The 10,627-nt window shown below is 42.4% G+C and overlaps 1 protein-coding gene across 1 annotated transcript in view; it reads right to left on the bottom strand.

The window, feature by feature from the left end:
* The window catches only part of cers1 (ceramide synthase 1), a 28,005-nt gene that overhangs the window by 4,440 nt on the left and 12,938 nt on the right, over positions 1-10,627 (bottom strand). The window contains exons 2-6 of the mRNA XM_034582056.1: positions 5,360-5,519; positions 2,427-2,607; positions 1,707-1,868; positions 1,457-1,604; positions 1,070-1,239 (exon numbers count right to left, since the gene is read on the bottom strand). Coding sequence (XP_034437947.1) covers positions 1,070-1,239; positions 1,457-1,604; positions 1,707-1,868; positions 2,427-2,607; positions 5,360-5,519 — 821 coding nt within the window. The remainder of the gene's footprint in view (positions 1-1,069; positions 1,240-1,456; positions 1,605-1,706; positions 1,869-2,426; positions 2,608-5,359; positions 5,520-10,627) is intronic.

Here is a 10,627-nt window from a genome sequence, read left to right as displayed (position 1 = left end):
TTGTACCCCGACGGGACAGGCGATGTTGCCTTCCGGCTTTTTTTTTCTCTGAATATTCTGGGTGGGGGAAGAAGTCGTCTGCAGTTCCAGAGTCATATGAGATGTAGTGGTCAAAGGCTGCAGTGATAGTAATCAGAAGATGATAGGGGCTGCTCATGTTGGTTCGATACTACAAGGCTGATAAAAACAGATGAATCCATACGTTCAGATAAGGCGCAAACAGACATACGTTGGTTTTAGTCGAGTTAGCATTTTCCTGTTTAAAGCTCACCAGTGAAAAGTGCAGACTTCTCATTTACACAGTAGAAGAGATGATTGAGTTACACAAGACGGTGGCTTCATCTGTGTCTGGCTGTAGTATAGGTCATAAACCTTGCCTACTCCATGTTAGTTGATGGGACATGGGCCAGACTGAAAAAAGTAAACGCTAAATAAATCTTTCTAAAAGATGTTTTCTCTCATAGGTAGTTCTTATCACTGGTGTATGTTCACATGTTCACTATTCCAGTAATTTTGGTTTTCATTAGTTATTTGATGCTATCGGGGTGAAATATCATGATTGACAGCTTAGACTGACTCACGATTGGTCGAGCGTGTGTATCAGTGAGACCTTCATACTGCAGCTCCACCCCCCCAAACCCTACTCTGACTCCAAATTACGTCTTCAGAGCAGGTTGCCAGCGTTCGTATCCATGATATTTTGTCTTACGTTGGGATAGTGGAGGAAGGGAAGACGTGTCGTCCATCTTTAAATACACTTCATGGTTCCATTACATCAGTGCAGCCCCACTAGCACTACACATTGCTCTGGAAGAACTTAACACTGGTGTGAAATCCTGCCACATTTCAGCAGCCCAACTCCTTTTAATAGTTTGTTAATGACCTGTGCTAAAACTAATCATTTAGTAGTGGAAATTATACAAATAGCATCTTAAAACAGCAGGTTTGTTTTACTGCCAATCTGCCTGCTCCTAAAATAACTCACTATCTAAAGTGAAGGCCTGCCAACAGCTGGCTGTGGTGCCTGTGTTAGATTTAACAAATGACAGCATGTGAACGTGCTGCTCACCCCTGGGCAGAGTTGTGATGTCCAGCATCATCAGCATCGTTGTTTGCTGCCTGAGGGTCGCTGTGAGGACCTGCCGCTGCAGCCGCCTTGCTGCCGTCCTCTTCCTCATACTCCCTGACATCATTTACCTCCTTCACCTTTAACACCTTCACCACGAACACAACGATGAACTGCAACAGAGAGGGGGGGAAAACAGAAAACGCAAAGGGATCAGATCATGTCATAATGTTACAAAGTACATATGTATATGTGAACAGACAGACAACTGTCTGTCGCCGGCACAGAGGCACACACGAGGGAACTTGGTATCCTGTACTTTATACCTTCAAAATCCTAAAACCTGTATTGATTTGTAGAACCTGCAGTATTTGTGTATCGTGTCCTCACCAAGAACCAGTAGATGTTCATGAGCAGCAGGGTGAGGAGAAGAGTGTTGAAGAAGAAGTAGAAGGGGATGTTGGGCACAGACTGGAGGCTGGACACACACGTGGCATACAGCACTTTGAGAGGGAACCAGTAGAGACGGAACCAGAACCTGATGGAACCACAGTGAAGAGCACAAACAGAATGATTACGCATGTCTATCAAAGAAGAAGCAGACAGGAACACGTGTGTGTGTGTGTTTGTTGAGCCTCACCAAGTGATGCTGAAGCTGACAGAGCCCATGTTGGACAGGATGTCGTTGAGCAGGTGATAGCCTCCACCTCTGGTCTTCAGGTAGATGTTGAGCTTGGTGAACTCCAGCTGGATGTCATTGATGTCATGGAGGAACAACACCAGGATCCCCACGTTGTGATATCTGAGGGAACATTTCAGCAATACCCTCTTTAATCAATTCTTTCACTTACTTTTATTTTTATTTAATTACTGGAAATGAACCCACTGGAGCATTTCAGATTTTGGTGTTATCCGTTTTCCCCGATCCTGTAACAATTGTGGCTCTTATCTCATGTTTTCTGTAAAATTACTATTTTCAGCTAGACAACTTTACGTGCATATAATGCTTTGTGTTAAATGGTTTTATTTTGTGGGTTTCACTGTTGTTGTTATTGTGTGCTCCGCCCAGGAAAATGAAAATCAACCGACCAGATATGCTTCTGTTCTTCATTTTCTTGGGTGCAACAATGCATGAAGCCGTATTTAATGCTGCCAGCTGCTGAAAGCGAGTTAATGAACTACAATGACCACAGTGTAATTTATCACTCACATGACTCCGAGCATCTGTTCTTATTTGTGTGTCTCAACTGTCTTAAATATCAGATGCAGCAGCAGCTGAATTTTATTCCTCTGTTCGGTCACAGTTTTATACTCGCCTATAAAAACCTATAAGTCAAAAGTGTGTCGAAGAATAAAATACCTGAAGGCGTAGGAGAAGCAGATAAGTGCCAGTGTGATGATGTGGTGCACCACCATGACGGAAGAGTCCTTTCTCCACGCGTCCATGTAGACTGTGGCGTAGATGGAGTGGCCGTAGAAGCTGCCCTGGATCAGGTAGGCGATGGCGATATCTGTAGGCACTGACATACCGCTCTTCCAGTCTGGAGGAACAGGAAGGAGACGAGGGGAGCGGTGAGGAGCCGATACAGGAGCTCAAAGAGAGATTTCTAACTCCATCTCTCACCAGCTTAATTCAACTTCAGTGATTTGTTGTTGAATGATAGAGGGAGATGAACGCCAACATTTGTTTTATCCTGTTTACAGGAGAACGCCTTTTATATCAGAAAACACCAATTGTAAACTATTTGTTTCTATAGGCGGCACAATAGCAACATGATAAAATGTCTGTAGTCTTACTCATTTAAAATTGTGCGTCCATGAAAGCTCTTCTATTTTGCAAAAATGATGGCTGCCATCAGCCAATTGATAATTTCCCATCAATATGTGCATTTTGATAAAGCTTCTTATCCACAAACAGATTAAAAAAAAGTTTTAAAAAATTCTTACTATCAGAATAACTTTGTAAAACCAGGATGTGGATTTAAAACACAGCATGACATGTTTGGCCTAACCAATTTCAGATTGCAAAAGCTTTTTTAATGGTAATTATATTATTTAAATGTATTAAAACCCTACTAAAGCAAGTTAAGTTACATGTACTAATTATTTCATTAGTCTTTTAATAAAAAGTAGATATTTTTTGTGATTTTGCTAAATAATATGTCTCCTGCTTTGCTCATTTATTTACACTTAGATATGTTTAATTCGTCTGTTTAATTTAAATATGAGTCTCTTAAATGTAAAGACACACGTGCAGTTCATGTGCCACAGTAAAATCTGCTGCAGATGATGAATATGTTGTATACACAGCATTATCATTGTTGTATACAAACATAGATCTATCTGGACACAGTTAGAGTATTTAAAATATCTGCAGATACTGAACTATAAACAGTGACTTCCGGGGGTGGCTGCCAGATGAGAAGGGTCAGCCGGCGTACTCAGTGTGTGAGGGGTCCAGTTTGCTCTGGAGAGCGTTACAGGGGGGTTCTCAAACACTGCAGGTCACACACACAACCAAATGTGTGTTGAGGCTACGAGGAGAGCTCATGTCTCTGAAAGCTATCAGATGTTGGACGGAAACTTTCTCCTGCGATGTTTGAGTGAGGCTGGTCTCAGGCGGGATGGGGTTACGCTCGGGCAGTGTGTAATGTTTATTGATTGGACCTTCCGTCATTAAACATTGAGAAGAGAGCTGCTGGATGGATCACAACAGAGAAGCTGCCAAGAGGAGGCATGGGAACAGGAGCCTCTCTTTTTCTCCTGGAGATTGGAGCTTCCTCTCTTTTCTTCAGGATACACACGCTCTGCTCCTCCTCACTTACGCCTTCCCGTTTCTTAGATGTCTCATTTTCTAAACCCTCACCTTCTCTTTGTAGCTTCAGATCTCTCTCTCTCTTTCTCCCTAACAGTCAACCCAAATTACACTTCTCCTGTGCATCTCATGCTGACGGCTATTAGAGGTGATGGAGCTCCTCAAGATGAACCTGGCGTTGTCAAACAGCCTTTGCTGGCTCCACTCAGAGTGGTGGAGGTGAACTTAATCTATTATATCATGAAAACTTTTGTTCTCAGTTGGGTTGCTGAATGGTTTACACTTACATCATTTTGACTTCCTCCTGTAGTGAGACTGGATAATACTGTCAAGACAGATTATTGGCAAGCAACAGCTTTCCTCACCAAGTCTTAAGAAAGGCAAGATCGATTTGAAGGAGCCAAGACTATTCCCCAATTCCACCCCCTCTACTCAGCTCAGAGGTAAAGGGGCAAAGTACAATAGATTTGTTTCTCTATAGATTTAAGGTCTTGACCATATTATGTGATGATTTGGCTCTCAAAACTGAACTGAATCGAATACGTTTTATTATAATTCATTCCTCATTTTGCCATGGATTTGTTTTGTGTGAAGCACTTTGTAACCTTGTTTAAATAAGTACTATATAAATAATGTTATTATTTCCTCTTGTACCTGGTGCAATACATAGGCTTAATTTACATTACTTTTTTTATTTTTATTTAATTTAATTTTTGTGTCTCCTTTTATTGTGCAGCACTTTGGTCAACTGTGGTTGTTTTTAAATGTGTGACAGAGAAGAGGTAATCCAAGTTAACACCTTACACATAGCACTTTATGATTTGTATCAAATCCACAGTCCACACCTTTTTAAAAACTCTTTACTTGATTTTATTGTTGTGTTATTGATTGAATGTATGTACATACTGTCGTGGTTCATTGTCTGTGCTTTGCTGCGAGCTGAATTTCCCATAGTTGAACAATATGAACTGAACTGAAAACCTAGTAAATTAGGTTTTTTGGAGGGGTTTTGTATCAATAACAGACAGACCTGTTAAACTCAAGGCTCAGAATATTCATGAAGCTTTAGGCTGCACATCCTGAATGCACTGCTTTAAAAATCTATTCTCTTCAATACTCAAAGTGGCATTTTACCCTCATTGAGCCTCTATAATAGACTGTGCTGCTGCCTTCTAAACGACTTCAGCTCTGAATCTGCCCTTAAAAGTAGGCTAAGAGAGTTGCTCTCTTTCAGTGATATTAAATAGAATTTCTCTGAGGTTTACACAACCAAAGAATTGATTTCGGGTTCAAAATAATAGCGTAATTCAATTTCAATTCAACATATTCCCAAAATATTAGTCAGATTAGTTTTAGCCTTCACATCTTTTTATTTGAATGTGATGGCAATTAGAAGAGTTGAACAGATCCTAAACATGACTGGTGCTAAGTACATAAACTTTACATGACGTCACATCATCTGTTTTTGTGTATCTTACTGTAGAAGACAGAGGGCGGGTCGTGGAAAAAGGAGTAGGAGCTGAAGAAGAGCAGGTAGGTGGTGTAGGACCACGACATGGTGTAGAAGACCAGCTTCCACGCGCTCTCCGGCATCTTGGTAGCATCTTTGGGCAGCAGCCTGCACCACTGTGCTAAAGGCTGCAGCGACAGAGCAGAGAGGAGAACGAGAGTTAGACAGAGGGACGGGGGGGGGGGGGGAGGAAGTGTGAGGAAGTGACACACAGAAATCATTTAGCCGTTTCCTCAGATATGCAGCTGGGTGATCTGCAGGGGTGACTGATTCCTTTAGACAGTGTTCTTCAACAGCATTGTACATTCAACATAAAGCTTTCAATTCAATGTGTGTGGAGGAGCAAACACTTCACTACAAGTATTGCTCACAGTCTGTCAATGCACTTTAGTGGCTTCTGAGCTGAAAGGAAATCGTTAAGTTGCTTCTAAATGGACTGCTTGGACGGCTTCATAACTTTGCTTTTAAAAAGGTTTTTCAAATTTCTGCATAGATATGCAGATGGAACATTGAGAGACAAGTCATGGGTAGAATGTTTGCCTGCTTGGGCAATAAATGCTTTTTTAAGACACATTTTTCCTAAACTAATAAACACTGACAGCAGAAAACCAATGGGCTTCAAAGGAAGTTAAAACCAAGAGGACACTTTTCATTTTATCTTCAAATAAACATAATAATAATCCACTTTTAAAACAGAAGAAGGGTTTCTGCAGGTTTCCTTTTAAAGACCATAATGAATGCACTTTTATATATCATGTACAATAGACACAAAGGCATATCCTAGAATAACTTACAGTGACAAACAGTGGTTGAGCCACTGTTTCTCCTGCTGCCAGAGCTACTAACAGTGTCAGGATGTTGTATTTATCCCATTTGCATTATCACACGCTCTCCCTTTCTTCTCTCCCTCATACACATGTACATAATTAGTACAGCTACAGTATGTTACAAACATGAAACTGCCAACAGAAATATGTCTTTCACAAGTCTGCTAGTGGTTTGCTATGCAAGCAGAAACAGAGGAAGTCAGAGACAGAAGGCTCCTGATGTACTGATGTCGCCTGATAACATGACCCCACCCATACCGACTATTTAAAACACACATACACACACATGGAGGCGCAGGCAGACAGGTAAACTAGGATCATCGGTTCTGCAGGAAGACTGGCAGGTGTTCAGTGTTTCATAGCTGGGCCAAAGCAGGGAACCGAACCCAACCCTGCACGGATGCACGCAGGTACGCAGGCACGCACGGACGCACACACACACATGCACACACGCACACAGGCACGCACACACACACACCCATACTCAGTGTAACTGGAGGCAGGAGAATGAAAGTTGCCTGTGTCAGTGATACAGTACTTCTCAATCAGTTGTCGTTACCAAGCAGCTCGTCTACAGGACATGATCCGACAGGGCGATTAAATGACAAACTAGAATGGCACTCAGTAGAGTGCATACCTTACTCCAAGGCCCAACAGTCCCCTTATGAGACAACATTTAAATTCACTTGATATGTCATCAATATCAGTGGAAATGTGGAAAATTGCTCTATCTCACAATGTTACAGAAATTGAAAAAAGAAAATAATTTTCTGCCCCCTCACATGAATCCGCACCAAAATTGAATAGGTTCTTTGTTGGCTCATATGCCGTTCTTCCACCAAATGTCAGTTTTTGTGCAATCCTTCTGACAAACAAACAAACAAATGGAAAAAGCGAAACCTTCTAAATAAACCTGTACTCTGTTTGCCTCCCTTACTTTTCTTTTTTCCTGATGTTTTCTGGATGTGATGAGTTCCCTGCGTCACATGCTACAGAGTCAACACAGGAAGGAAGCTGACAGGGCAACACTGATGCCAGATAAAAATTTACCAGTAACACTTGTAACACCGTTTGTGGTTCTCATTCATGACACATTTCACAAAAGACAGGCAGCATGGAGCCAGCACATGACCCCACTGGGGGGGGGGTGTGCTGATTGGTTGTTCCGCATGTTGAGCGAGTCATTATTGGAGCGCAGGAAATTCACCACATTCTTTTAAGTCTCTCTGTACCTCTGTATCAGTCTCTCTCTCTCTCTCCCGCTCTCTCTCCCGTCTCCCCCCTGCCTACGATATTTATTTATAGAAGCCAGCTGTCGGCACACAGCACCCCTCCAATCTTCCACCATATCACATACCCCCCAACAAGCCCCTGTCACACACAAACACACAAGCCTACGCACACTCATGCATGACCACCAAGGCTGAAATACAATAGAGGCTGATACAGGTTCCTGCAAACACCAGCCGTGTCTCTGCGACATATATATCTTACCCGTTAATCACCATTAGTGCCGTCTCACTGCTGTTTCATCTCGTACTAATGTTCCCATATTTACATTCTATCTCCTCCATTTATCTGCATACTCCTTCTCCCACTGTTTGTTCCTGTATCATCCCATCTATCCTCTCTCCCCTGTCATCTTCTCTATCTTCCTGGCTGCTAGTACAAGTAGTGACAGTTTGGTTATGACAGTGCCAACCACTTTTAAAAAACAAAGTGGGGAGGGGACATTTTCAGTTAGGTAGTGACAGTTACTAGAATTTATTTCTGCAGTTCAGGGCTTATTTGACTGATCACTTGGGCAGCAGAAAAGAATGAGGAATACATCCATTATCTAAACTGTTTATCCTGTAAGGGTCTGGGGAGGGGGGTTCGACTTTGGGCAAGAGGCAGGGCACACCCTGGACAAGTCGCCAGTGTATCCCAGGGCCAACATATCCGGAGCACCCAGAGAAAATCCATGCAGACACTGAGAAAGGCCTCTTACCAAACAGAGATTTGAACCAAGCCCCTGTAGTGAGGCAACAGTGCTTACACCACTGTACCACCATGCCACTCAAAACAAATCTATCTAAAAGCCAAAAGTCTATCTCAACAGTCCAAAACCCAAAGATATTTACTTTACAGTAGTGTAATGAAAAGAAGCAAATCCTCACAACACAAGACTGCTCTTGAATAACTGATTTACTGTCAACGGATTAAATCAGCTAATTCATTTAGCTCCATTAGCTCATTAAGCTGTACTGGAACTGGTCATTGTTTGACATTTACCATGCTGGCCTTTACTGCAACATTGCTTTCTTTGTGTAGAGAAGAGATATCAGGAGTCGGGTTTTGGAATACAAGAAAGACCTGAAACACTATTTAAAGAGGGGAGTTCAAAAACCTGATCATTAAAACCCTAAAACAGAAACACTAAAAATAGTTGACAGTCTCAGACACTTACACTACAGATGTTGAGACCAACAATAAGGCTGTGTGAATAAAATGCAGCCTCCTCATTTCAACAGGACCACAACATTCATGCAATAAGTGTGCCAACACAGAGGGCTGAAGCCAAAAAACAATTCAATCCAGGAAAAGGGCGAACCCAACATTTGGCATTTAAACCGATGAAGTTGAGACATCAACCTACAAACCTGCAAAGCACTGCTTTGGCCAATCAACACATACAAGTACAATTGTGTAAAATTATTTTGCAATTTGACTGGAAAATTGTACAGTTTACTGTGCAGATAGAAGGTAACTTTATGTGAAAGCCTTCCTCAAAGCATTATGAACTGCTGTGCAGTGTGTTTCTGATAAGAACATATCATAATCCACTGTACATATAGTCTGTGTATACTTTGGTCATCTTGATTGTCCATTTTGTAAATGTACTTCATTGCTTTTCTCTGTACACATGACCTTCTGATATGTCGTGTTTCCCTGTTAAAGGTATATTTGAGAGCTTTTCTTTATCAGATGTGAGGAGAGTTGATCTCTCTTTATTCTGGTCTCGGCCAAAATGCCAAAGCAGGTACAAAATCTTTGTTTCAAATTCCGATTCTGAGACAAACAGCCTGCCACTCTGTGCACTACCCTGCCCACTATCTCTATGGGCCTTATCCGCACACTCCATCCATCCACCCTTTACTTTTCTGTGCCAGCACTACAGTGTGAGGGTATAGTGGGTCAAGGACACTGAGATAAGCCACTCGTCCTCTTTCAGATAAATGACAGAGCCTTGAATTACACTCAGCTGGGACCTATGACCGTTCAGCGGCTCCCCTGCCGTCTTCCTCTCTCTGACAGACAGACACTGACATCACTGGCTTTCATTTCACTGTCCACTACTGTCTCAATGTCCCTGCCAAAGAACGAGAAGCGGCCTTAAGACACAAGCAGATAAGGAAACGTAGGAGAAACAGAGAGGAAGTTATAGAGCTATTAGGGGAAAAGAGTCAGTGTGAAAAAGACAAATAAGTGGTTTTCACAGCAGCCATGCAGGGATGCTGACAAAGCCCTACAGTGTGGCTAAAAACTCCCTCCATCTCTGTTCCACTTCAGTCCTTCCTCACCCCTCCTCTCCTCTCTTCTCTTTCCCCTGCTACTCTGCAGCTGCACCAACACTGCTCTCCCTTTCACCCTCACTCTCGAAAAAAGTTCTCAGTTTCTCCCCTCCCCTCCTCTGCCCTTCCTGCAAGCAAGTGACAAGAGAGGAGAGAATGGACTCCGCTGGCCCTGTTGCATAAGGAGGTAAACTGGGGCAGTGAGTCAGGATGCTGGCTCATATCGTGTGGATCTGTTCAATAAGGCTCTCTCTCTCTCTCTCTCTCTCTCTCTCTCTCTCTCTCTCTCTCTCTCTCTCTCTCTCTCTCTCTCTCTCTCTCACACACCCTCTTTCATTCCTTTAGCTCTGTCTAGCTTCGACCTCTCATGTTGGGTCTGACGTCACTCTGGTCGGCAAAGGGGTTTTGCCAAGGGTAATCCAATGGATGGCAAACAAATACAACCGATTTATCTGTGATCAACACTTTGAGTAGTCTTGTTCTTGAGCTTTATAGGATACAATCAACTATTTTCACCTTATTTTTCTCAGTTTTCTGTTTTCACTGACGACCTCCATTCCTATCAGGGAATTATGAATATCTTTATAAATAAAATGATCTCAGCCGCCCACACCCGCCATCTACCCCCTTGTTCTTATGATGGTGATAAGCAGACAGCTGCCACTGGGGATAAAGCTCTTGCCAGTGATGAATTCATCCCCTCTGTCACTTACAGTTCACACAGAAGCTGTAAAGTGAGAGGGGGCCACTGGTTCTATATTCACCTTTTTCTTTCAACAATTTTGCTGAACAAAGAAACATGGGACTCTCATGGATAATAGAATGATCATGTTGGCTAACAGTGGAAACTATTTC

Source organism: Hippoglossus hippoglossus, chromosome 4 (assembly GCF_009819705.1).
Source record: "Hippoglossus hippoglossus isolate fHipHip1 chromosome 4, fHipHip1.pri, whole genome shotgun sequence".
Classification (NCBI taxonomy): domain Eukaryota; kingdom Metazoa; phylum Chordata; class Actinopteri; order Pleuronectiformes; family Pleuronectidae; genus Hippoglossus; species Hippoglossus hippoglossus.
Note: the sequence above shows the minus strand (reverse complement) of the source record. Positions and strands in the feature narration are given on the sequence as shown.